Here is a 27,815-nt window from a genome sequence, read left to right on the forward strand (position 1 = left end):
CTACAAAAATAAAGGGATTTAAGATCATTAAAGCTGGGCTGTTGCCCGAGTCCAATGCATTTCTGCCTACTTCCGATCCAGGATTCGTCCCAGTCGGTTGTCCTTGTCCCCAGTCTCAATAGAACTCTATGTAGGAGAGCCGCCATTGGACTGGCCCCATGAAGTGAATGCAGTTTGCGTAACTCTGTCTATATCTAAGGCTCTGGCTTCACCGTGGGAAAGATCTCAAACACAGGCAGACAACGGTTAATTTGATTCATCATGACCAGTTTGTTTACTTTGAGGATTAATATGAGAATTATATGTTGAGTTTGCTTTACGAATTGTGATTATTGTACTACTTTATCATGTGATTAATAGAGGGTATGTGCATGCATAAAGTGAGTTGCAAATCGAGTGCCAAAGTGAGTTTAATGTAATCAGATACGACTGAAAGTTTTTTTTCCCCCACTAAGGTGTTATGCATAACTTCCATAACTAAAAAAACAAATCTAAACTAGAAAAAGTGCCCTTCTGGGCACAGGTCTCCACCAGGAGGATAGGAGTGTGTGTGTGTGTGATGTTTGGCAAAATGTTTAGGAGCAATATGTGTGTGTGTGTGTGTGTGTGTGTGTGTGTGTGTGTGTGTGAGAGAGACGCGGCTTGGTCTGTTGTAGCGCCACCATGAGGCTGATTTGAAAACTGTCAAGTGGCATTTCTTCCAAAGGCTAGTGGGAATATGCATGCACAGTTTCACCACAATCGGACGCTGTGTTGAGTAGTTGAGTAGTAGTAGTGTACAAAACGGGTACAAAGCGGGCTACTCCTGAAAAGTTTAGAAGCCAATTGTAGCCAATCAGGGTGGATTATGAGAAATCAAACAAACCCGTCTTGATCACATGACTATGGAGAGCATGTGTACCGATTTGCGTGAAATTTGGATAAAATCTGAAGGAGTAATATTAGAAAAATTGTTTTACATATGTCGGCCTCCTGGTGGCGCTTTAAAGAGCAGATTTGAAAAATGCCAGGCAAAGGCTTTTCCTTGGCCTCCAGGGAGTTGGCATACAAAGTTATCCACAGATCCGTGCAGTTAGAGGTAAAAACACTTTGCCAGTTATAGCGCCACCATGAGGCTGAGTTGAAAATGTTCATGTGGCATTTCTTCCTCGGCCTAGTGGGAATGTGCGTGCACAATTTCACGGAAATCACACGATGTGTTCATGATTTGCAGCATTTTGTTTGAAACTGAGCACTCCTGCGAACTTTGGAAGCCAATCTTAGCCAATCAGGATGGAGTCTGAGAAATCTGAAAGACCCGTTTCGTTGAATGGCTCTAGAGAGACTGTGTACCAATTTGCGTGATGTTTGGACAAAATCTGTAGGTGTACTGTCCAAAAACCTGTTTTGCACAAAGCGGCCTCCTGGTGGCGCTATAACAGGCCATTCTGGAAATTTTGAGGCAGAGGTTCATCGATGGCATCCAGGGAGTGTGTGTGCAAAATTTGGCATTGACCGGGTTAACGGTGCCGGAGATTAGCTGTTCACAGACGGAAGGACGGACGGACGGACACACACACGGACGGACGGACGGAGTGCAAAACATACTCTCTCCCCATGCCTTCGGCCTGGTGGAGACAAAAAGTGGTGTAACAGTGGTACTCTAAACATAGGGATGGACATAGGGACATTGCACCACTAAGAAAAAAAAATCGAATCACTGCAACTGCCCACTCCAAGAGTCTGATGGGATGGGTTCAGCAAAGTCCTGAGAAAAACACTAACACCAAACAGATGCCCTCAGATTACCAAAGAATAAAGATCATAGCCATCAAATGGCCTTCAACACAAAGATTAGAGCTTCTTGCCAGGTGACACACACACAGAGACAAAACAACATATTATCCACACACACACTGTCTGAAACCTCCCACGTGTCATTTCTACATTTCTTTAGGAGAAAGACAAGGTGTAGGAGGCTGCAAGTTTGACTGTGGGTGGGCCCTTACAGCAGTGCAACCGAACTCCGCCACACTGCCAAGATTACCCACCAGTCACAAGGCTAGAGCCTAATCTTTAGGCCTGACTGGCTCATAATTGCCATAGTCTCATCATTGGGCATCAGTTTAACATGTCATGATCACCACTTGACCCTATAAATTAATTGTATTGAAACATGTTTCTCTGTAAAAATTCAAATACCTTGCCAGTCACTGTGACAACGCTTTGTCTGTAGGAGTCACTCTCCAGGCTCTCTGTGAGTTTACAGAGCAGGAACACGCTCATTTTAACTGCATTTAGGTGTGCCTTGCGGTCTGGACCCGAGAAGGTAGTGGAGGCCAGAAGCGACGGCAGGGATACCGAGAGGCCACTGACCACTGAAGGGAGAGAGGATTGAGTCAGATGGTGCATTCATGATTTTATCCAAATAAATGGTTCAATAAATCAAAACAAGCGGACAGGTTTTCGGCTATCCACACTCCATTGGTAATTTGGTATGAATCTAAACTGTGTTTGCTCCAGTCCCTTTTTAAAGAGAGGAATCAACAAGACCAGGTGACCAATCATCGTTAATGAAGGTGATGACACCACCTCACACCTGAAAGAGTTCTAGAGTGATGTGACTAAATATTAGCAGATACTCATTGAACTTTAAGTTGGAAATGGAATAAACAAAACGGTAAATACAACCACATGGACAATGATAGTTATGCTTAAGCCCTTTTTGTTGGTTAACAAAGCATGTAGAGAGACTTATATGGAAGACAAAGTATGGCACTGTTAGATTTACTGAAGGCTGGATAGCCTAAGCATTAATGATTTTTACAATTGTTCACTTACATGCAACAATATATACACAATCAATGTATATTATACAATTAAACAGTAATTCAATTCTATGATTTACCTATGATACCAGAATGTTTTTATTTTTACCTTGGACAAGTAACTCAAGAGTGTCCTCTTTGATGTTTAAGTCCACTGTACGGCAATGCCTTGGGAAAAAAAAAAGGGAAAAAAAGAATAAAGCAGCTAGATCCCCATAAGCATAACCCATGTATGATTTCATGATGGCAACTACACAGTGAAAGTCTCAGTGCCATTTCTAATTACCCATTTGTATTTCTGAAGAGTGTACACTTGCAATGTGTAGAGTACATTCTCAGTTAAAATTGACACTCAGGAATAAGTGCAGGACATGGACGTAGCACTTACTGTAGCACACTGTAGCCCGTGTCAAAATGCTCCAGGATACACAAAGGTCCCTTACTTCTGAGCGCTGCCTTGAAAACTGCATGTGATAAAGAAGCACAGAGAAAATGTGACTTATGACGTTCAAGCATGATCCACAAAAGATGTGAAAGATCCAATAATTTTATAGTGATCCGAATTGATGGAGATTTCTTGAACATTGTGATTGTGGGTCAAATACAATAATAAAACCTCCAATTCATGACATGAATGCTCATATGATTTCATACATTCATAGACAGTGTTGTGAAATAAATGTAGGCCTATGCGTAATAATCATCACGTGAAACCGTATAATCTAAAATGTGTACTTCTCTAAACGCGAACGAAAATAAAAGCCTGGGTACTTACTAGTGAGATGTGAAGACAGCTGTTTGGGAGAAAGGACATCTTGGACAACATACTGGTTGATGCCACCAGATCTGACCAGGTCACCCACGGTCACGGGCACGAAGAAGTCCTGACTCTGAGACATCCCTGAATTATATTAAATGGTTATATTATTAAGAGGATGAATATTAATTAGACAAAGGCTGAGACAGGGGAGTAAGTAGCTTTTCAAGCACAACAAATGAAACAAGGTGAAGATAAACAACAGTTACATTTCAAGTAGGCTACTTCACGTTACGACTACTGCTGACGACTGACGGACGGTATGTTAAATAACAAGCTTATTTGCGGTAAATACCATAGTAACATAGTAATAACATAAACATAGTAAATCACACGACAGCATGTCAGGCAGCCGCAGCACTTTAAAAATATGTTTGCTGCGGGCAAGCAAACATCATTATAAAGACATCGAATCACTGCAACTGCTCACTCTAAGTCTGATGGGATGGGTTCAGCAAAGTCCTGAGAACAACACTAGCAACAACAAACAGATGCCCTCAGATTACCAAAGAATAAAGATCATAGCCATCAAATGGCCTTCAACACAAAGATTAGAGCTTCTTGCCAGGTGACACACACACACACACAAACACTGTCTGAAACCTCCCACGTGTCATTTCTACATTTCTTTAGGAGAAAGACAAGGTGTAGGAGGCTGCAAGTTTGACTGTGGGTGGGCCCTTACAGCAGTGCAACCGAACTCCGCCACACTGCCAAGATTACCCACCAGTCACAAGGCTAGAGCCTAATCTTTAGGCCTGACTGGCTCATAATTGCCATGGTCTCATCATTGGGCATCAGTTTAACATGTCATGATCAGCACTTGACCATATAAAATAATTGTATTGAAACATGTTTCAACATAGTAATAACAAACATAGTAATCACACGACAGCATGTCAGCCAGGCAGCACTTTTTAAAAATATGTTTGCTGCGGGCAAGCAAACATTATCATCGTGTGTAGTAGACAATAAACAGTGTTATTATGGTAGCAGCTATTGTGGAAGTAGCATAGCGGACGAGAGCTAATAAGCTATCACGTAAACACGAGCAGAAGATGGTTTGAATTAACGATTTGATACATATAACAAAATGTAATTAGTGGTGGAAAGAGTAAATAATATATTCTCACCGCCGCCTTAGGTGGTTGTAGTCCGAATGGCAAGGTGGACCACAAGTCTTCTGCGCTTTTGTGATACCCAGTCCACCGCAAACAATTTCAATTCAAACTGACAAGTTCGCCTTTTGAAATCGCGCCCAGGAAGTGCAACGTATTGGACCCGCCCATGGCCTTAAGATGACCAATCACAGCAACCCAAACCCCAAACTCCTACTCTCTTGGAAATAGAGCGACATCCACTGGTGAATTGTAAACATAACTCTGAATCTGACTAAAACTCTGAATCTGAATCTACCCACTACAACTACAGTAGTCTACTCTATTACATATGTCCAATGTTGCTGAACTATATTTTACAGTCTATGGTGCTGACACTGGATTGTGCACGCAGTGTGTGGGACCCTTTCTTTGATTTTATTACCAATGATCCCCTTTTGAACTGATGTATTCCAGATACACAGCCATAGATCACTCCTATGCAGAATCATTTAAAGTTGTGTTGTCGAGTTGTGTACTCACTCAGTAATTAATTGCTGCAACAGCAACTTGGGAGTCAGATATTGTCCTCTAGTTTCATATCCATTTGAAAGTTCTTGCAGAAAACGTGTTCAGTAAAATTTCCACTTTTCAAATGGATATGAAACTAGAATACAATATATGACTCCAAGTTACAGCGATTAATGAGTACAAATGCAACGCCACAACTTTAAAGAACTCTGCTACGCGGGCAGACATCACATAGGAGTGATCTATGGCTGTGTATCTGGAATACATGAAATGTATGTAATATCAAAGCCATTCTAGGGCCCTCCTTGATGTCAGCAATATTGGACATACTATTTCTCCCGTTCTTCAATAAAGCCCAATATAATATAGAAGCAAAGTTACAAAGGACAACAGGCACGATTTTGAGGTAGTAGCTGTATTGAAATAATGGAAAACACAATCATCCATCCCATCTCAGTTGTACCAATGTTTCAGCTACAGAAATTGCTTTTTTTTTTTGCTCAAGAAACAGCTTGCTCTGTATATATCCATCAAATTAAAATCTAAAATGAAATATGTGATTATGTGTCAATCTACTACCACAGATGAGTCAATACTGCTGAAATGCCCTTGGTCTTCATAGCCTTTCACTCTGCTTTGTTATACTTTGAAAATAAAAGCTAGTGTTCTAAGATTAAAGCACATGAACATAACTACCTAATAAAGCGTTAAAGTATCCAGGGTCAAATGGGGTATTTGACCTGAAACGCTGTCAAGTAAAATATCCCAAACGTTGTAGTCTTGTAGGCTATATTAATGCAGTATACAGTGTTATGGATGCCAGAACCGTCAAACCATTAGGGGAATTGTAGTGTTTATTGTTCACTTGTAAAATGAAATGTAAAATAAAACATCAAATAAAAAAAGATAACCTCACACGATGAGAGCACCAAAAGTAACTACAAAAATGTCATCCATTTCAAAAATCAATATTTAAATACATTAGTAACCGTCTGTCTCCTTCACACATTACATCAAAGCAATGCAATCAAAAATGTAAACCAAAATAAAAAGCACCAAATGTTAAGGAAGATGAAAAAAAACAAATTACTAGTAACTAATGTAGAAAATACTATTTTCTTTACTCCCGATTCCGATTGGTGACCATCCATTTTAGTTTCACGTATCCAGGTGACTTTATTTCCTCTTTCTGTCTTGAGAGCAACGTGGACAATACCTGCATGGAATCAAATGGAAATTCATCAGGAAGGTTAAGTACAGAACTACTTTTTTACTGCAGCAATAACCTTTATTATGACCTTTATGACCTACAGAAGAAAAAAAAATCATGAATCACAATGCGTCAAAAGTAATAAACAAATAGCTTTGTGAAGCAATTTTATTGGGCCGTGCACCACGTTTGTGGTGCATGTACTGTGTACTGCATGTTTGCTCCGTGTTTCGGACGCGCAGCAAAATACTTTAAAGTATTACATGAGCAGTCAGTGCTCCCACTGAGGCACTGACTGCTCATACTTATAATGTGCGAAACCTCCGTTCGTGTCGTCCACGTGGCAATGCAAATACAGAGTTTTTGAAAAATCTTCACTGTGGCCAGAGTTCTCATAACATGTTGTTTTCAGGGGACAAAAACATGTTTGTGTGTGGACGACCCCACCCAAACACATACGTCTTTAAAAACACCCATAGACGTGTGGACATGGCCTAAGTAATTTAACACCAAGTATGCCAAGAACGCGGGACCTCGTTCTTCTCTCCACAACCCGCCTGTGCCAAAACGAGGGAACTCGTCTTTCTTTAATTTAATCCAGCAATTACTCACATGTTAGACAGCCTACATACGGATCCAACGTGCATACGCGCAAGCTAATTACTCCTTTTTCGAGCCAAAACCCAGTGTTTGGAAGGTTATAATTCTCTGTTCTTACATCCCGCGGATCAAAACAACCCCATTGCCGTTCCTCCGCTGCCTACATTGAAGCACACTGTGGTGTGTGGGGCGTATCTATTCTACGTCCGAGCATAGACATGGTAACGCCCCGCCTGCCTCTGATTGGCCTACCGACACTGCCTGTCCGAGATGCAAGGGTACTCCGTGGTGGGAAATAATACGTACAAGAGAATGGCAACACACAACAGTAACTTGTAACTTTAATTTTTGTAGAAGAGGCAAACTAATATTGTTTGTGCTGTTTGCTTTGATTGAATAATTGATTGAACACTTATGTACTATGATTTGATTTGGCTGTGTTCTAAATTAAAGTATTAGTGTTGATTATCGTGTATTAATCTAATTATAGTAAACTAATACTTATAAAAAGATAAAGATCAAGGGAAAAGAGACCTTTTTACAGTACAATAATATTTCAAGTTTACACATGTATACAAATAAACAGGCCAACTGCATTAACAATATTAGTTTGCCTCTTCTATAAAAAATAAAAGTTACTATTACGCGTGCCAAGCTGTCATTCTCTTTTATTATATCGTACTTATATCGTTGTATTATTTATTTATTTCCCACCACGGAGTAACCTCTCGGCAGACTATCCAGCATGTATCTTCCACCTCGGAGGAAACTCTGGTAAGGCCGGCAGTGTCGGTAAGCCAATCAGAGGCAGGCGGGGCGTGTGTGTGTGTGGGGGGGGGGCCTGCACTTCCTGGTTGTTGAGGATCTGCGCATTTGACTGGCACTGATCTCACGATCCTAGATCCTGATCTAGTGTAACGGGAGGTAACGTGTTAAGCTGGTGTGTTACAGTAAGTGTTGCAGTGTGCTCATCTTACCATTTGCCTCTTGGTTTGGTTGTCAGGCCCACACAAGCAAAATGGAACCACTCGATTGAACACTGAGGAAATGACAACAGCTAAACATCAGATGAATGCTCTGAATAGCATCAAACAACATTTTATTATGTCCATTTGCTACATAAACTGTAAAAATGTGTCAATGTAGTCATATGTCTAAACAAAACACATGACGTATATTACACCACAAAAAGTGTATGCTGTATCTTTGTCCTGTATTTCTCTCGTTGTCCGTTCACATGGACATTATGCAAACAGTGTAACTTACATCGGTGTTGTCACAGCCTATCATCTCGCCATAGGAGACCTGGTGACACAGACAGTAGGTGGGCTCGTTGGGGTCCACCGGCATGTCCAGAACGTCAGATGGGTGTACATTCCCAAAGTTGGCAGCAGGGGTGTTGAACTCTCCTCTGAGAACAGAAGGAAACGTGCATGTTGCGAAGGCTTTCACTTAGAGTTCCATATATGGGATAACCCATAGTCCCATATATGGAGACAACAGCGATATCCAGCGCTGACATCAGATTAATGTAGAAACTCCAAAGATGGATATACACTGTGGTGACATCATCGTAACACTAGACTTGCACAGCATAAAAGGCGGCTCCCATGGCTTCTAAACCTGATTCCAGGCAACGCACGCGGTAACAGGTCAACATATACGAATCAAGGTATTTGGCTTTACAACCCATATACCTTGAATGGCTTGTATTACCTTGGGTTCACGAGTCTTCTAGATGAGACAGAATAACTGGCTAATGGCTAAGCAACTCGTAGAGCATTGAAGTAGAGGTTTCCACATCCCGGTTAAGTTCGTATCGAACACCACTGTAGCGGGTCCTAACGAAATAATCAGCACTGGTTCGAGCTATTTTACAGTGCATATATTACATTTTCAAGCATTGTCAAGAGCGACTAAAAACAATCACAGAATGAACAATTTCCATCATCACTTGTGTTACATGCAACCTACAGTAAAAAAATAAAATAGTTAAAAGCTATTAGTAGCTAGACAATAATCTTGTGATCATCTTCTACAATATCCCTCATATTGACTATCAGTGCCACCAAATGATGCCGGTGTGAACACAAGTTAGTCAACAATCATGATGATGCAGAATGGCAAACTCACGGTTGGAGGAGTTTGACTTTCTTCTGTGTGCTTTTGGGACTTCCGTCTTCATCTGAACTCTTCACTTTAGACCTGGTTTTAGCCACCTTCTTCTCCTTCTGCCTGGAGTCACCTTACATTATAAAAATGCAATACATATTTTATGATATCTGAGGAAATGTTGCATTATACATAATAGGGGGGGAAAAGAGTTAAGAAACCAATCTCAATCTACTACATATCATCCCTCACTGGAAAACAAAGACGTCAAGCAAATGCAATGGACACATACCGTATGTTTTCCTACGTAAAAGATAAAACACGCACATCCAGTTCCATTCTTTTTTTTACGTACTTTTCTTTCCCTTACTGGAGGTGGAATCATAGTCTGTGCTCTCAATCTGCTTCTCCTTCAGGTCAGCCTCAAACCGGGCAAGGTCTGTGTCCAGGCGCCTAATGTGCTTGTCCACCTGCAGAAAAGGTTAATCAAAACCTGATTTGCATGTCAAGTCTACACAATCACTATACTGCATCCTAGCACTACATGCTTACAGTATGTATATATTATTCTGTACAGTATATATTTGTATTTAATTGCAATAACGAATATTAGTATATATAGCAGTGTTGGGTGACATTACTTGAAAGTGTCAATTATTGACCAAATCTTGATATTTGACTCCAAACTGCTTTCTCTAAATTTGTACATTTCACAACATTGTTCATAAATGTGAGAGCGTACCTATGACACGCATACCTATGTTCCCTCAGGCCTCAGTCCTATGTTCCCTCAAAACTTAACACTATAAATCCCAAGCCTTATCCTAAACTGAAGGAACATAGGGCTGAAGGAACATAGACATTACCACATTAATGTTACTGAAATTTGATCTAAACATATTTGATTTTTTTTTTTTTTTATTCATTGTCTGATATTGTTGAAATATACAGAAAATAAAACATCTCAATGTTGGACAATTTAATATTATTACTTAGCAAGCAATGGCATGTGTTACATTGCCCAGCACTTACATAATGTAGTTTAATGGATACTATATAGGCCAGGGCATAGGCAGTAGTAGTACTAACCATTTCGTAGGTCTGCATGGCCAGTTGTACTTTATCATCTCCAAACTCCTTGCATTTGCTGTACGACTGCTGAATCTGTCTGAGTATGGAGAGTTTCTGCTCAGAGGAGAGAGTCCGAGCATTGGATGTGTACTCTTTAGCCAGGGAGTCTATCTGGCTCTTCAAGTCTGCAGGACAGAAATGCAGAAACCTATCAGCACCTCATGACATTAAGACCATAGGTCGATCGATTCTACACATGTCTTCTAAATACAGTTTTCTATTATCAAACGTTTTCATGTCAAGCACTCCGGGGCCCCCAAAATGATATGTATTTGGCAAGGACCACCATCTAAAGCTAAAATCTAAAATGACAGATGTTTTCCCGGTTTTAGTGGGTTAAGCCCTATAGAGCTCCCCCTCCCCTCTATATACACATGTGCTATTCAAAGTTATGTTGACACACATATTATGATTAAACTCTGCTATGGACAATAAGTAGCACTTTCCCTAAGGCTATAATGGTAATTTAGATAGCATGTTTATGTAGACAGATAGAGTTTATAGTTTCAATGTACAGAATATTTGGGGGGATAAGACTGATGATAGCTTCTTATAATCCGAGATGACTGTTTCTATACATTACCCTGTGTTGTCCTTGCTTACTGTAAACTTCTGCTAAATGCCTAAATTTGTACGTCTAATGACAGATTAGGAAAGTGGCCTGCTACACTTTCCCCCTTTCTGTAACATATCCGATAGGCCAGGGAGTATGAAAATGCTTATGAACAGCATATTACACCATTAACTTTACTAGATACATAACATGTGGAATACATGGGCCATGTTGTAAACTCACTCTCTATCTATTGACACTATCATTAGTAATATTACCGTCAGAGTATGAAATATTTGAAGAAAATCAAATAGAAATATTTGAATGCTATGTTGTGGTTGTGGTCTGCCAAGTAGATTGTGAGTTCAGACTGCCAGTTGAACTTTCATTTTCAATATTCTATTCTTCTTCTCACCTTCTGTGCGTTGATCTAGGTCCCTCATCAAATTAAAGTTTCTCTGGAGTTCGAACGGCAGATTTTCTATGCCTGGTGAAGGGAAAGAAAACCACTCGTTCAGTTTGTCTGGGAAAACAACTGTAAAATTACACCCAAGTTTCCCCGTTGTAGCATGAAGGCACTGTGCCGTTTTATGTAGAACATAATAAGCAATTGAAAATGTGAATTGCTGTTTTAAGAGAACACACATAACACATTCCGGTTTAGAAAGAAACAAAAGCGGAAAGGGCTATGAGAAATATCACCAAGTGAAATTGATGCTCTGTGCTGTGCGATGGAGAACTCAAGGGTTTTCATGTGTCGGTCTATTTACTGAAGACGCCTTTACAGTAATGCATTCTTCCAGTAAATAGGCCGACCCCCGAAAGCGATGACCACAAGCTACTACACGTCAGAGCGTTACTGCTAATTGCGCGAGTTAATCACCAATACATCTATGCATTAAATAAATGACGTGCGATGACTGTATGCTTCATTTTACCCAATAACAAGATAATAAATGCACATTGCTTACTGTCCAAATAATGCTCCAAATACATTCCCGCCGCCATCTTGGAAAATGTAAACAACAAAACTTCCGGTCCAGAAAGGAGCGTTCCGATTGGCAATCACACGAGGGGGGGCGGTGCTACACAAATGCGCGCGGCGCACATACACACGTGTGCGAGTGTGCGCGCACAAACCATACAAACACAAGCTCTGCACACTTCCCTACATAGTACATATCTATAGTTTGACAGGAAAATCAACTCTAAATACATTGATTGTTTTTTGGGCTTTTTATGTAAGTTGCATCAAGGTTTGTGTAGTTCAGTCCAAGACTTAGGATAGTGTAAGTGTCAAAGTATAATGTATTGTTTATAACTGTAAAAGCTCTATATTTAGATAGTATATAATATCTACCGGTATATACATACTTTAAATTTCACTTGTTTACACTAGCCTGTATCCTATACGAGTTATCTCTCCTGATTGATTGGCTGTTTATGAGCTGGAGAGAAGGGGAAAACCCAACACTATAGCAATGATTACTATAAGATTATAGAGAGCTCTATCAAATCTAAAAAAAAAAAAAAAAAAACTGTGATAGATCAAGACAAAAAAACAGGTTGAGAATATTCATTGATTTATTATGTCACAGATTATTTATAACATTTGGATCCATTGACAAACAAAAGCAAGATTCAGTGAAATATACAAATAAACTCAAGGAAGAGGACCCTATTAAAATTGCTGAGGGCAACAGTGAATATCCCAGCATTCTCTGGACCAGTCCAATTAACCTGCACATGGTTAGTATTATTCAATCAGATCCAAAACTATTGCTCGGGATATGTGAACAATGTGCTTTAAACGGTGTTAACATAAAAGAGGAATATCAATTTATTGAAAGGTGTCCTTTGACCCTCATTATCTCGTACAATACAATAGACATGCCGCTTTAAGAAACACTGGCGTAAGGGCCGTCCACACCAAGCATTTTTTACTTTATCTTTTTTAGGAATCTGAAATGGATTCCTCACCACAGCTATAACAACAACAGTAGTGAACAATATGATGTAATGTACAGTAGTAGTTCTAGTGGTTGGCGTGGACGGCTCTTTAGACTACAGATTGAAAAATATCTCAACATAAGGGAAAATATATCTGGCTACTTTTAAGACCAGGTTGACAAGCTCCACTAAAGCCCTAACCACACCAAAGGGTCACCATGCAACTCCTTGGGTTCAAACGGTTGCAAGGAGTCAACGCTAAAACAGTCTCGACCCTTTGGTATGGTTTGGGCCATTGAATTCCAGGCGCTGAATCACTAGGGTCACCGTGGGTCAACGTGCAACAAGACATCACACCGCAGGGACAACGCTAAAACCTGTCGGCTCAAGTCCTGAGATATAATGAACACTGTATACACTTCTCACTTTTTCGCAGCCTCCTCTTTTCTCAGCAATTTCTTCAACTTTTTGAACTTATTCTTTCCTAGTCTGTTCTTTTTCGGCTTTGGTGATTTGTTGCCGCCCTTTTTCTCAAACCGGCTTCCATCTTTTTTAGCAGCTGGTGTCTTCGTCTCCGCCGTCATCTTCACGTCAGGCTTCTTGCTCTCAGCTTCTTTCACAGTCTCTTCCTCCATCTTGGCAATCTTATTCTTTTTTGGTCCAGTGGGCTGTTCCTTTTTCCCCTTTTTCTGGGTGTTGGCCATTTTCTGGCCCCCCACTCCATTGGTCTGGACATTCACCTTTTTGGCGCCTGCTTTGCCAGGGACAATCTTGTCCTTGCCTTTTTCTTTCGTGGATGGTTTCTCTGCAACAATGCCCATTACAGCATCGAGAGTCTCATCTACCTCTTCCTCACCTAAGACAGAGACGAATACCAAATATTAACATAGATTTGTGTTGCCCGGAATCTCTACCATGATTAAACTGCACATGGAATAATCATTTACAATTATATTCACCTTTTTCTGTTAGTTCAGAAGGCATTGTGTTTGAGAACTTCTTCAGCTTGGCCACAAAGAAACCGTCCATGTTGTGAGAATGAGGGTAAAACCGCCGGGTGAGGCGGAGAGAGGGATGGAATCTACGCTCTCTGAACCTAAAAATAGAATACAGGGACATGAACAAGGTGGCGCAGCGAGACATTATTTTTGTTTCATGGCACACAGTCTACTGGACACATTACAGAGCTATCCATGTGTCTTGACACTGTAAAATACAAAAAACTATTTACCTGGTGAAACCTTCGCTGCCAAAGTCAAGTCCAGTGGGAACTAATTTGACATTTCTTTTCTTCAGGGCGTAGTCTACAACCCACTCATTCTCCTCCACCTAGTGGGACACAGTTTGGTTGTGGTTTAAGAGGCAGCTTATACCATTTCAGTTGACAATTCATGACAAACCGGCAGTACCTTAAAAGGTCCATAACAGTGTAAAGGGCTGAAATACAACAAATAGTAGTCTTATGTCATCCCTTTCTTCCACACAGAACAATCAAATATAGTTAAATTCTATTCAAATTAATTTATGTAGCAACAAATACTTTTTTTTATTTTTTACATAGCACCAAATCACAACAAAAGGTTATGTCATGAAACATTACATATAGATCAGTCAGTCAACTTTAATTTACATATCCCAACAATTCCCCCATGAGCAAGCAACTGGCGATGGCAGCAAGAACCTTCAAACAGAACATGGATCTAGGTAGGGGTCCCTCTGCCTTGACCACTATATACTAATATTAAATAAATACCAGTAAGACGCCTGAGGGCGAGAAGCGATCTCGCCCTATGGCACTGGCCATATATGGAGCGCGTCTTGAGTGTACAGGGTTTGATGAGGTCAGATCAACATATGGAATGTCAGAAAAGGTCAGCTCCATATATGGAGATCTAAGGATGGCAGCGGGGGCAGTGTCTTGAGTGTAAAGGGTTTGATGAGGGCCCAGGTAGGGCCGGGACGTAATTTTCGGGGCCTGTTGAGAACTCTAGTTTTCACCGGCTGCCGTGCACGGCTGCACTAATAACTTTGGGGCGGGCCCGTCTAGAATTTAAATCCACATCCATGTTGGAAGTTGGATGCGAGGTGAAAATACTCCTCACGTGTATCTACAATACCGTGACGGAGCATGATGCGTCTCACATACGTATACCTACCATGATGGAACACGTGCAGTAGACCAGATATCCTCCTGAAGCAGAATCAGCGTTGACCGAGTCGATGGCAGACAGGATCAGCTCCTTCTGCAGGTGGGCTGCGCGCATGATGTCTGCATCGTCCTACCACCAACCAGAATGACGACAGGAAGTTAGGCTTGTATTTTATAAATGTCTGTTCTTGAACAATGAAACATTGTAGGGGTGCAACACTTAATCAAACTAATTATAAAAACAATAATCAATCGATTTCCAAAAGTAGTGAACACGGTACATCTACAAGCCCTGAGCATTTTTGTACATGAGCTTGTCTATTTGTTATATTTGCATGACAATGTAGTACAGCAAAATAAAAAAGAGGGCTTAGAGCAGGGGTGTCAAACTGGCGATCCGCGGGCCGCATGCGGCCCGCCGACAGGTCCAAAGCGGCCCGCGACGAGTCCACGACACGAAAAGTGAATTACCACTACCTCTAAACCAGTGCAAGGCTTGCAGCTTAGAACAATGCCCAGTTAAGTACCAAGAATTTGTGGAATGCATCTCTCTCTCTCTCTCTCTAAAAATTGCTGCCGCATCAAAGCCGTATTCCAATGGGGAATTTATCAGAGAGTGCATGCTGGCCATCAACAATCTTTTGTCTAATAAAGACATCGGACATGGCCTGCCCTACCACACAGAGGTATGAAGGCTGAGCAGAGGAGCTGTGTTGAGACGTTTTTTTTCTGTTACATGCAGAAATCGGACAATTCATGAAGGATAAAGGGAAACCACTTGTGCAGTTGGATGACCCAGACTGGGTTCATGATCTGGCATTTTTGGTGGATATAACAGACAACATGCAAACGCAGCATTGCTGCCTTTCAAACGAAATTAAGTGGCAGAAGCAACTGTCACAAAACGTCCCGATTAATTTCCCCACGTTGATGTCTGTAACTGCACAAAAAAGGAGCTAATGGAGCTAAACACACAGGTACAGTGTGTGTTTAGGGGCTTACATGGGTCCCATATGGTTTCAAGATGGGCCTCAAGTGGGTCCCATATGGTTTAGAGGTGGGCTAACTCTATCTATCTATCTATCTATCTATCTATATATATATCAATATATCACACACACAAACACACACATATATGTGGTTATAGCAGTGACTGAGGCAGCATGAGCATGCGTTGTGCCCACATCAAGTGACCTTTTGACCAATGTGGCCCTCACCCCAAGTTGAGTTCGACAGGCCTGGCTTAGAGGTTAATCAGACTAATTGATTTAGCCAGTTATTTAAAAAAAAATCGATTTGATGTTTTTCGTGTTGATTCATCGATATAAATATAAAATATTTTATTACAAAACACTCGCTTCTCGATTATTCAAAAACAATCGATTGCTAAGAATATTTAATCGATAGTTACAGCCCTAAAACATTGCATAACTCTGTGATTCTCGAGTTCTATTCTTTTGATATCGTCAGCACGGTCAACTGTGTGGTACCTTGCTGGTCTTCACTGCCGGATCTTTGGCGATGACTCCTGTGCCTGAACATGGAGCATCAAGCAGGACCCTGTCGAATCCAGTCATTACCTGGAAGCAAACATAATCCTAGTCACTCACCACTCTATACACGTCTCTGTAAGAAATACATAGCATGCTTAGACTGGCGAAGAGCATCTCCTCTGACCCCTTACATGTTTTAAATTATGAATATCAACTGTTGCCCTCCATGAGGCGGTTTAGAGTCCCAAAATATAAGAAAAACAGACTAAAGAACTCTTTTGTACATCAGTCTGTTCTGCTCTTAAACCAAAATCGGTAAACCAAGAGGATATGTTCTATTGTTCTTGTTCCTGTCTGCGATGTGTGTCCTGTAATGTACCTTGTGTAATGTATTGTGTATGTCCTGTCTGTATCTTGAACGGTGACGTCATGGACGCAAAGCAAATTTCAGTGAAAGCTGACAATAAAGTTGTATCGTACATGACACTGTAGCTGCAATTTAGAAAAGATGTGGATTAAATCCTTGTGTTAAATAGCTTTGATAGCAATCATTGCTGTATAGCGTTTGATGTTTGTTCGTTTGTTGTTTCCCCACCTTCCCAGCTCTTTAGTAAACAAAAGTAAATTTTCAGGTTGGTCTCGGGACACCAATTTTCAGGAGCGAGAACTCATGATACAGGATACATGATATACAGGTAAAGTCGAATGGAAGGCAGGCAAAATTTGAACCGGAGCACTATAAAACTGAAGCTGATAAATGGCTACTCTCTCCCGATTGACTGAAAGTCGAAACCCACCTGAAAAAGTATTTTCTGTCTCCCCATCTCTAGAGATGGGGAGACCCCTATTATTGAACAAACCCTCTAATGACTAGTGATGACGAGCTTTAACTTAACCAAGAAATATCACCTACAACTGGGCTAGGCCTCTGGACAATTAAACATGTTTAAATGAGTGCACTGCGTGCTACCACCATTGGTGTGTGAATGTGGGAAGTGAGGACGCTGGCGTCGACTGTTCACCGCTTCACCTCCCAATGTATGAATGAACCAACCATTGTAAAGCGCTTTGAACACTTGGAAAAGCGCTATAAAAATGCAATTCATTATTATTACCCTTGGGAACTCCCTGCCGTCATAGTTGCAGACCACAGTGTTGGTCACGCCCAGGCGGTGGATGTTTCCCACCACAGCCTTTAACCGGTCAGCATTGGCATCATTTGCCACAATCATCCCAGTGTTCCTCATCAGCTGAGCTGTGGACCACGCACACGTTAATTGATTGTTCAGACAAGGTATCCATCATAATCTAGTACAATAACACATACAATATTCATATTCAATTCATTCAATAATGGATAAGAAAAGTTAATCTATGTTATTTTATAGTCTTGGAATCGAATGGTTCCCAGTTTGATCCCAGGCTCCACATTGTAAATCGCTTTGGAGAAAGGCGCTCTATAAATGCACTTTACCTCTTTTATTTACCATTTAGACAAACGAGAGTATCAGTGCGTATATTATAACTCACCCATATATGTGGTTTTCCCTCCTGGAGCTGAACTCATGTCCAACACCAACTCCCCCTCCTGGGGAGCAAGGGCCATGACAGGGAGAAAACTGGAGGCTCCCTGCAGCATGTATTGGCCGGACAGGTACTCTGGGGTTGCACCTGGTGAAAAGATTGCTTAGGATTAAGCTATGGCAGTGGTGTATACAGTATGTCTGCTATTAGCATTACTAGGAAAATTGTGACTGAAGTCTTAATGACTATGGAGAACCTGTAAACATAGTGTACACTAAATTAGGGGATCTGGGATTTTCAACATCATAATAGTGTGATATGATAACAATTAACAGGTGTTGTCTTTTCCTGGATTTAAAGGCTGCATTAACTAAAAATACATCGCATGGATGCACCTGGGACGTATCCTCAGTGATGTATCCTGAGGTCAACGGGGTTTTGGGTCTACCAACATCATACCCCTCACTCAGGCGACCCAGCCGGGGTTGATGAAATCCCGATTTACGTCCCAGTAGCTACCCTCAATCAGTCCATCAGGGAATGAGCAAGGCCACACAATCAGTTGCTCCGGAACTACTCTGCCGGGACTGGGAGAACCAGATTCTGGCGCATGGAAGGACTAGGCTCTGTGGGTTGACTCCTGTCCGGGCCCCTCCTACGTCTCACCAGGTCCACTCCTGCTCTCACCAGGCCACAGGACCTTAGCGTTGCACCAGACTCCCAGCACCAGGCACTTCATTCAGGAGTGGTGGATTATAATGGCCCTCCTAAAGGCCTCACAGAGGTTTGTTGGGCTTCCTCCTCACGGAGGACACAGGCTGGGGCGTTACCCATACTGCTCACCCGGGTGCCGTCTACATTCCGGTTGTCACCCGTCTCTCTGGTGGTCACCAGACTATACCCGGTTGTCACATAGTCTATTCCTATGAGTCACTATAAATTATAAATAATTGAATTGTCCTTACCTGACTGTATTAACTGTTCTATTATTTGCCTATACCCATTTATATACTATAGGCATTATTCAGGACACTCACCTATAGGTACCGAGGAGTCGAAGATGATCAGGCCAACTTTAGACCACTTCCCCAGAGGATCCAGATTCACTCCTCTGTTGATCAAGGCCTGTGGATGGAAACACATTAATCAGTGAGTCTGACACATAGCTTTACTGTGTTTTTTAGGCCTCGGTAATTATGCCCGAAATTGATCTAGCGGACTCACAAAACCATGCTGACCTTTTAACTAAAATGTGTGCACTCTAAATGAAATACATAAAGTAATGTTTCAATAACAATCTTGATATTTAATAGTGGGAAACAAAAGTAGAAATTAATCTATAAACAACTAACTCCCATTGGTGTGAAACGGAGAGTAAAAAGTGTTTTACCTGCGCGAGGTCCCGCCTCCTTGTTTTCAGTGTATTGGTCCGAATAGTGACAGGTCGCTGAGTTTCATTGGCCTCAAGGAACTCAATAAGCTGCAACCAAAAAAAAGAATGTAGTAAGTGGCATAAGGAGTTTATTCACTTATTTATATAATTATTTGCAAAATAAATTAATATGACAATATGAAAGTGTGTTGTGTTGTACATAAAATTCTGCCGTGACCCACTTATACATAGTTGACCCAAGGCCTTTCAACTCCGGTATGCTAGACCTCATGTTGTTAAATCGACAAGCCCACAACACGTTGCCACTTGTAGATCTGTTATTTTCACCAAATGTTCACACCCAGAATAGGGATGCTAAGGACCATGTTGTTAAACTAACAAACAACACCAACCTCTGACAGTGGGAAGAGGTCCATGAGTTTCTCGATGAGGAAGAGGTTGTAGCTGTAGTAGCTGCACAGGTCCTGCTTCAGGAGGCCGATGTACTCAGACCTCTCTTTGCCTTCCTCCCTCTTCTCTTTGAAGTGAGTCAGAACGTCCACGTTGTCCTTTATTCTCTGGTAGATCGTCTTCAGGTCGAATGATAGTAGCCCTCCTGATGCAGAAATAAGAGTAAATAGTGATTGGATTTAATTCTACCATGATGTTCCCAAATGTACGTTATCCAATATGTATATGCCAATATGCCTCATCTGTTGACAAATTAGAAATATCAACATTTCTTGTCATGAAGACATTGAAGAGAGTTGGAAACTTCTTATAGTTAATGGATGGATGAAGTGAGATGGAGAGCTCTATTCAAGCATTTGAATATTGAAATTAAGTCAAAATTTCAACCTGGCGTCAAGCGAGTATCCGCATCTGCTGATACAGTATTTGAGGCCAGCCCCAATGGGCAACAATACATAATTCATTCTATTCTAGAACCACAGTTGAGAATGTCAAAGAATTAACTCACCCTCTTTCGCCCTCTCCTCTGCCCCTGGAAGTCTGAATTTATCCATTTCATCCTCCATGTTGGTTTGAATGGTATCTTCCTCTTCGTCCTTGTCTGCATCATCAGCCTTCCCTTTCTTTTCAACCTCATCATCATCATCGTCACTCTCGCTCTCTTCACCCAAGATTTCTCTCAATTTTTTATTTTTCTTGGCAGCACGCTCAATGGGAAGCAGCTGAAGAAAGAAAAATAAACTTCAATGTGTTGTTTCTTTAAGCTTGTTTAGAGGAAAGATTCTTTCATTCAGGAACCTTTTATCACTTCAGCTATACAAATGTATCAAGAACATACATTTACGTTAAAACAAGTGCTAGCCAAAAAGAGAACCAGAACAATCTTTGTACATGAACACACTTATTGCACGATGCATAGAAAACACCAGATCTACAAGCTGACTAAACATAGCAACGCAAACATTACCAACTACTAGTGCGGACTAGATTGTGGAAAAAGTACATTTGCACAGACAGATGGTAGAATCATTTCACTCACATCGTCATCATCTTCCTCACCACCGCTGCCCTCAACTGCACCATAGTCATCAACCATATCGTCATCATCATCAAGTCCTTCAAGTCCTAATTTTGCTCCCTTTACTTGGCCCTCTCCTCCCTCCTCTTCGTCCTCCTCATTCTCCCACTGACTGTCGCTGTCTTCCTCGTCTTCAGGTTTCTCCAGTTTACGCTTACGCGCAGCTGGTTTCAGCCACGCACTGTTTTCATCTGTGAATCCTTTTTCTGGGGCTGGACACAATGACAATAATTAACACATTAAAAACAGAAATACACCCAAAAAAACAAAGTGTGTGTTTTTGAAGATAGAAAGACAACATCACTAGCAGACTCATTGAGGTTTATTATTATTACCTGCAGTCTTCTTCTCTGCAACATCTTTCTTCTTTTTAGTGACCTGGACTTTGGGCAGGGCTCTCTTTGCAGCCCTAGAAAATGACAACGTAGATGATGAGCAAGACTGGAAGAGTCAGGTCAAACTTCAGACCTGCTATGACACATTTAAAACAATGAATGTAACAACGCCTACCTAAAAATAGACATTTTCTTGCAAATGGGAGTACTGTACATTAAGTATAAAGAAACGTCACTATCTGAACAATCACAAATATAACCCATTTAGGCCTGACCTCAAAATTTAAAAAAAATCTTCTAAATCCTCCAGTTTTCTGAAATAAATATGTTCACGATTTTTCAAAAATAGCAGACCTACAAGCTCGTAGGGCGCCGCTCGTAGGGCGCCACTTGGTGGCGCGCTATGAGCTTGTAGATCTGCTATTTTTCAATAGCTAAATTATAACATAATGTTTAAAACACCAAAAGGGGTTCCCGCCCAAAATGGGATAACTGCACACACAAAAGCACACACACAAATGGTTCTACAGGGGTCGCATCATGTCACGTCACGTGAGCAACCACACATTTACCGTTTTTTGGCTCTACTTGACAGACGTTTTGGTCCGGCAGCTAGGTCATCTGAAAATCACACGAAATATGAAACTCAGTTAACAGTCCCACATGCAGACGACATTTCTTCATGTGCCCTTGTTCAAATAATGAACAGAACAATGGCAAAAGAAATGCCTACAAGTTCTCTGCTTAAAGAGCTAGGAAATAACATTATCAAGTCCGGAAAAAACACATAGGCAAAAATGTAATCAAATGTACCTTGCAGACCGATGCGTTTTTCGGACATACGGCGGAAGAAACGGCGGAAGATTGCCACACAAAAAAACCCTGCATCAGTCTGCAAGTCTATGTACGTTTTGGATGAAGACATCCAGCGCATTGCAGCTGGCCAGCTGCTTCAGTGAAACTCACCAATGCCACCAGGTAGAAACTTCACCAACTCTGTCTCTGCTCCCTTCTGCTTCCTGGATTTTCTCCCAGGTCCTTTCTTCACCTGGTTGGTGGGATCCAACTTCCTACCCATGACTGACAGCTACGCTGGACGCAGGTACACCTGGACAATGACACACATGCAACAGAATTAACCTCATTTTGCACAGGTAGAATAAATAGTTTAGGTGTAAACATAATGGATAAGGGAAACATTGGATATAGTAAGATTGTTGGTTCTCAAATGGATCTCCATATATGGGGATAAAAGGCCGTCACTTGGATCTCCACATATGAGGATAATTTATAGCCCATATGTGGAGATAATGGAAATATCCAATGCTGACATCAGATTAATATGGAAACCCCATATAGGGATATTACACGTGTGTAATCGTCATATGCGGTTGGATAGCATTGTCATTATGACACGCATATAACTAAAAGTATAAAAGGATTAAGGATTTAAGGTGGCAGAATATCTTCTAATATCTTTGGCCTGAGTCGGTTGGATAGGACGGAATATCTGGCTAAGCAAATTATAGAGCTTTTCATTGGGGGTTTCCATATCCCGGTTAAGTTCGTATCGAACACCACTGTAGTGGGTCCTAACTAAATAACCAGCATTGGTCGAGCTATTTTTCAAAGATACTACGCACTACGTTAACTGGATTTCACAGCAAGTTTGCGAGCAAATATGAAATGAAACCATATAACAACACGTTAATAGTTGACACTAACAACTTAGGTCGTCGTACTCACTATTCAGTCTGCTGTTTGTTGGTCCAACTTATTGTAATTATGTTAAACTGGTCAGAAAGAAAGCCGCACATGTGAAAAATCTTCTGCTCAACACGTTGCACATACACATCCGTCGCATAGAAAGGACGCGGTTCCTCCCTGTGTGTGCACGCCACGCACGCGTTCGCCCACACGCACGCCCGTACACACCAATCTAGAAAAAGCACACACGCACGCGCTCTGTTGACTTGACGCACATGTCACGCGACGATCGAAGCCGGACCACCAGCAGGAGGAAAGGAGGAGAAGCAACATGGCAGACGGCAACGGACTCAAACGTGGTCTGGAGCATTTAGACGAATATGAACCCAAACAAGCCAAAGTGCACAACAACCACCGCGGCCGCATGACGGAGAAGAGACTGGTGGTGATCCTGGAAGGAGCGTCCTTAGAGACAGTGAAGGTATAAGAAGAAAAGGATATATAAGTGTGTGTGTGTGTGTGTGTGTGTGTGTGTGTGTGTGTGTGTGTGTGTGTGTGTGTGTGTGTGTGTGTGTGTGTGTGTGTGTGTGTGTGTGTGTGTTTGTTGAGAGAGAAGTTTATACCAAGCTGGGGATGTAAAGCTATTTGTGACGCAAAATGCACAAGATATATATCTTAAACTCTGAAAATGGCGGCATTTTCTGAAACTTTGCAATCAGACAAAATTACATGTTGCTATTCTATGTTCTACAGGCTGGCAAATCATTTGAACTCCTCAACTGTGACCAGCACAAAGGTATAATTATCAAGAGTGGGAGGAATCCAGGGAAGATACGACCAGACATCACCCATCAGGTTGGTAGGATTTTTTAAAGATATTTCTTGGGGGATTTTTCTGCCTTTATTGACAGGTTGAAAGTAATTTGACAGGAAATGGGGAGAGAGATGGGGGGCATGACACACGGCAAAGGCCATCGGGAGGGAGTCAAACCCGCGGCACGCCGTCAGGCTGGCTCAGCAGCCTAGATGCCCAGACGGTTGAGCTAACCGTCCGGGCATCATTTGTGTCAAGTACCAATCACTAACTATAACATATTCTACAGTAATAACAGTATACTTGAGGGAAGTGTGTATTCTTTTTTCTTACCAGCGTGAACCCTGGCATTCCTATTCTGATTGATTGATTGATTGATTGAAGAATTTATTAACAGTTTGCAGAATTACAGTACATTTCAAGCACAAACTCAATACAAAGGCTGTTAACTGTGAGTGGACGACCCAATTAAGCATTACACTTGTTTCCAATAGGGTCCACCATGTTCAAATCATCAAAACATTTAGAGACGTACAAATAGACACTTCTATAGACAGAACAGGAATTCATCATAAAGGAGGTAAAAAGGGAAAAGAAATATATACAGTGAGGGGAAAAAAGGGGGGGGCGGGGGGGGGATTCAGATTTTACGGGGGCCAGTTTCGAATTGCAGCCATCCGTAGGTGCCCTTTGAGAGCGGTTTTGAAGGAGTCAAGGGATTCGCATGTCTTAATGACAGTTGGTAGGGCGTTCCACATTTTGGTGGCATAGGAGCGAAAAGAATTTAGTCCCTTGTTTGTGCCGAATCTGGGTTGTACATGGTTCGTTGCACTCCCTCTGGTGTTGTGGGTGTGGACTTCGTTAACATTAAGGAAGTATCTAGACAGGTACATGGGTATCTTGGTGGTGTATCGAATCTTGTGGACCAGACCCATTGCAAGATGCTGTACTCTGTCGTCGACCCTAAGCCATTCCAGCCTGTCGAAGTGGGCAGGGGTGAGGTGGGTTCGGGGGGCTAGATCAAGTAGGAGCCTGACCAGTTTGTTTCTGGGCATGTCATCACACGTTCTGGGAAAATAGCAGATCTACAAGCTTGTAGAACGGGGTTGGCCAAGTAGACTCCTGGGTGACCCCGTCAATGTAGGGTTAAGGCTCACATAAACATAGAAGTCATAGTCAGAATTGCTATGAAAGGAATGGGAATGCTTGAGAATGTATTCATATTATTAATTTGATTTATTATTGATTTATTTATTACTGGAGAATGAGAATGGGAGAGTGTTCTTTCAACCAAATTATAATTTAGCACACAATATTAATTTGATTTATTATTGATTTATTTATTACTGGAGAATGAGAAGTCCTCAGATGGACTTGGAGCTACTGTGTGTTCACCTGTTTGTTCTGCTCTTCCACCAGTGTCTGCTCATGTTGATGGACAGCCCATTGAACAGGGCAGGTCTGCTGCAGGTTTATATTCACACAGAGAAGAATGCCTTGATAGAGATCAACCCACAGACACGCATTCCAAGAACCTTTCCACGCTTCTGTGGCCTCATGGGTATGTTGGATATATGTTTTTTTAAACCATTACTAATGATGTGGTGCCGACTGTGAAAGGTGTCTTAAACCCATCTATACTTCTTTAACCAGTCAGAGTAACCCAGGGTCTATACCCTCTCCTTTTTCTCTAGTCTACTCTTGACACCAAATATCTTTGCTGAAAAATCCAGTAAATCTAGCGTTGCGAGATGCTAGATCTGCTTGATTGACTTTGACTTTTACAGCACAACTGGCCGTTTAACCTATACGCTGTTTTACCTTTCATGCCGGCTGCGCCCTCTGTGTCACATACACTTCCGTGTCTCGTATATCAACATTTTTTATATTTTTTAATGCGAATTTGAAGGTTTTCAGAAAACCTTAGGTTAGGTTTTAGGTGGCGTTTTTAAAATCGGCCTCGGGTCTAAATGGGTTAATGGCAAAGTGTCCTGAACTGAACCCCAACTGTTTCCTGGGTGTTTTTCAATACTTGCCCCCTGCTCCTAATAGTTACATGTGCAAAGTGTCCTGAACTGAACCCCAACTGTTTCCCGGGTGTTGTTCAATACTTGCCCCCTGCTCCTAATAGTTACATGTGCAAAGTGTCCTGAACTGAACCCCAACTGTTTCCCGGGTGTTGTTCAATACTTGCCCCCTGCTCCTAATAGTTACATGTGCAAAGTGTCCTGAACTGAACCCCAACTGTTTCCCGGGTGTTGTTCAATACTTGCCCCCTGCTCCTAATAGTTACATGTGCAAAGTGTCCTGAACTGAACCACAACTGTTTCCCGGGTGTTGTTCAATACTTGCCCCCTGCTCCTAATAGTTACATGTGCAAAGTGTCCTGAACTGAACCCCAACTGTTTCCCGGGTGTTGTTCAATACTTGCCCCCTGCTCCTAATAGTTACATGTGCAAAGTGTCCTGAACTGAACCCCAACTGTTTCCCGGGTGTTGTTCAATACTTGCCCCTTGCTCCTAATAGTTACATGTGCAAAGTGTCCTGAACTGAACCCCAACTGTTTCCCGGGTGTTGTTCAATACTTGCCCCCTGCTCCTAATAGTTACATGTGCAAAGTGTCCTGAACTGAACCACAACTGTTTCCCGGGTGTTGTTCAATACTTGCCCCCTGCTCCTAATAGTTACATGTGCAAAGTGTCCTGAACTGAACCCCAACTGTTTCCCGGGTGTTGTTCAATACTTGCCCCCTGCTCCTAATAGTTACATGTGCAAAGTGTCCTGAACTGAACCCCAACTGTTTCCTGGGTGTTTTTCAATACTTGCCCCCTGCTCCTAATAGTTACATGTGCAAAGTGTCCTGAACTGAACCCCAACTGTTTCCTGGGTGTTTTTCAAGACTTGCCCCCTGCTCCTAATAGTTACATGTGCATTGTGCAAATGTACTTGGTAAATACATAGACAACAAACAATAAGATAGTTCCATGTTTCTGATCTGTATTTTCTTCTGCTTATATCTTTCGTTTTTCTGCACAATTTGTATGTTTTAGAAATGTAGTTTGATAGAAGTTTGACTGTACATAATTCCTTTGTGCCTCACCCTCCTAGTCCAGTTGCTGCACAAACTGAGTGTGAGGGCCTCTGATGGACCCGTGAAGCTGCTTAAGATGATAAAGAACCCTGTGTCGGACCACCTGCCCCCCGGCTGTGTTCGTCTCTGCACGTCCTTCGCTGCAGGAGAGGCGGTCAACGCCCGGTCTGTGGTGCCTCAGGATGGACCTGCGGCTATCGTGATTGGAGCCTTTGCACATGGAGCGGTGAGAACCGGTTCTTTCATGCTTACGAGAAAATGCTAATACTCATGCCATGTCAGAAGTAATTTACAGATTACAAGCATTAGTTTGGGTTATTTGAAGTGCAATATTTTTTTGAAGTGAAAATATTGCATCTTGAGTGAGTATATTCAGTTACAGTGAACGTATCAAATTATACACCCCTGCTAGTGTTGTTGACTTTGTCCATCCTGGACAGGTGGATGTGGACTACACAGAAAAGACGGTGTCCATCAGTAACTACCCTCTCTCGGCTGCGCTGACCTGCGCCAAGATGTGCTCTGCGTTCGAGGAAGTGTGGGGAGTGTTGTGATGGACATCTTGTACAGACTGTTCACTTGCATGGACAGTTGACACTATTTTCTATGGACTAAAGCCTGCTTTATACTTAGTTGCACACCAGTGTCGTGCACAAAAATAGCCCATCTACAATCCTACGTGTCGTGAGTTTGTAGATCGGCTAGATGTTCGTTGTGAGACACGGCCGCGTAACCAAGTGTGAATCGGGCGGGTTTGGCAAGTGATACCACATGGATTGGATGGAGATTTGAGAATATAATTTATATCCTGTGGTTCACCAGTGCTTATGTTCCTTTTCTTTTGTGGCATGTGTATATTTGCCCAGTTTTCATTTTCCTTTGCAGAATAATCATTTTTGTACCATTAATGAACAATATTAAATTGTAAAGTTGAGTTATTGGGTTTTTCCTCAAACTGCTGACATTTGTATGC

The 27,815-nt window shown here is 41.7% G+C and overlaps 4 protein-coding genes across 4 annotated transcripts in view; 1 reads left to right on the forward strand and 3 right to left on the reverse strand.

Annotated features, from left to right (window-relative positions):
• Positions 1-4,896, reverse strand: part of ncapd2 (non-SMC condensin I complex, subunit D2) — a 39,603-nt gene extending 34,707 nt beyond the window's left edge. Inside the window, exons 1-5 of the mRNA XM_079504164.1 lie at positions 4,758-4,896; positions 3,583-3,708; positions 3,196-3,271; positions 2,917-2,975; positions 2,182-2,357 (exon numbers count right to left, since the gene is read on the reverse strand). Coding sequence (XP_079360290.1) covers positions 2,182-2,357; positions 2,917-2,975; positions 3,196-3,271; positions 3,583-3,706 — 435 coding nt within the window. The 5' untranslated portion in view covers positions 3,707-3,708; positions 4,758-4,896. The remainder of the gene's footprint in view (positions 1-2,181; positions 2,358-2,916; positions 2,976-3,195; positions 3,272-3,582; positions 3,709-4,757) is intronic.
• A 1,234-nt stretch (positions 4,897-6,130) lies between these two features.
• On the reverse strand, positions 6,131-11,954 carry ing4 (inhibitor of growth family, member 4). Its single transcript, XM_079504471.1, has 8 exons — positions 11,830-11,954; positions 11,274-11,345; positions 10,264-10,430; positions 9,530-9,644; positions 9,196-9,307; positions 8,329-8,473; positions 8,040-8,101; positions 6,131-6,468 (listed from the first exon to the last, which is right to left on the reverse strand). The coding sequence occupies exons 1-8, from the start codon at positions 11,864-11,866 to the stop codon at positions 6,429-6,431; spliced, it is 750 nt and encodes a 249-aa protein (XP_079360597.1). The 5' UTR covers positions 11,867-11,954; the 3' UTR covers positions 6,131-6,428.
• Positions 11,955-12,424: 470 nt separating this feature from the next.
• nop2 (NOP2 nucleolar protein homolog (yeast)) lies at positions 12,425-23,126 on the reverse strand. Its single transcript, XM_079504396.1, has 16 exons — positions 22,977-23,126; positions 22,197-22,338; positions 21,803-21,851; positions 21,231-21,304; positions 20,857-21,107; positions 20,326-20,539; positions 19,760-19,962; positions 19,365-19,454; positions 19,012-19,099; positions 17,981-18,121; positions 17,566-17,705; positions 16,448-16,537; positions 14,965-15,087; positions 14,040-14,137; positions 13,768-13,904; positions 12,425-13,664 (listed from the first exon to the last, which is right to left on the reverse strand). The coding sequence occupies exons 2-16, from the start codon at positions 22,306-22,308 to the stop codon at positions 13,231-13,233; spliced, it is 2,244 nt and encodes a 747-aa protein (XP_079360522.1). The 5' UTR covers positions 22,309-22,338; positions 22,977-23,126; the 3' UTR covers positions 12,425-13,230.
• Positions 23,127-23,195: 69 nt separating this feature from the next.
• emg1 (EMG1 N1-specific pseudouridine methyltransferase) lies at positions 23,196-27,776 on the forward strand. Its single transcript, XM_079504397.1, has 5 exons — positions 23,196-23,418; positions 23,691-23,792; positions 25,171-25,312; positions 26,860-27,068; positions 27,283-27,776. The coding sequence occupies exons 1-5, from the start codon at positions 23,269-23,271 to the stop codon at positions 27,394-27,396; spliced, it is 717 nt and encodes a 238-aa protein (XP_079360523.1). The 5' UTR covers positions 23,196-23,268; the 3' UTR covers positions 27,397-27,776.
• The last annotated feature ends 39 nt before the right edge of the window (positions 27,777-27,815 follow it).

The sequence above is a fragment of the Electrona antarctica genome (genome assembly GCF_951216825.1).
Source record: "Electrona antarctica genome assembly, chromosome: 6".
In the NCBI taxonomy this organism is placed as follows: Eukaryota; Metazoa; Chordata; class Actinopteri; order Myctophiformes; family Myctophidae; genus Electrona; species Electrona antarctica.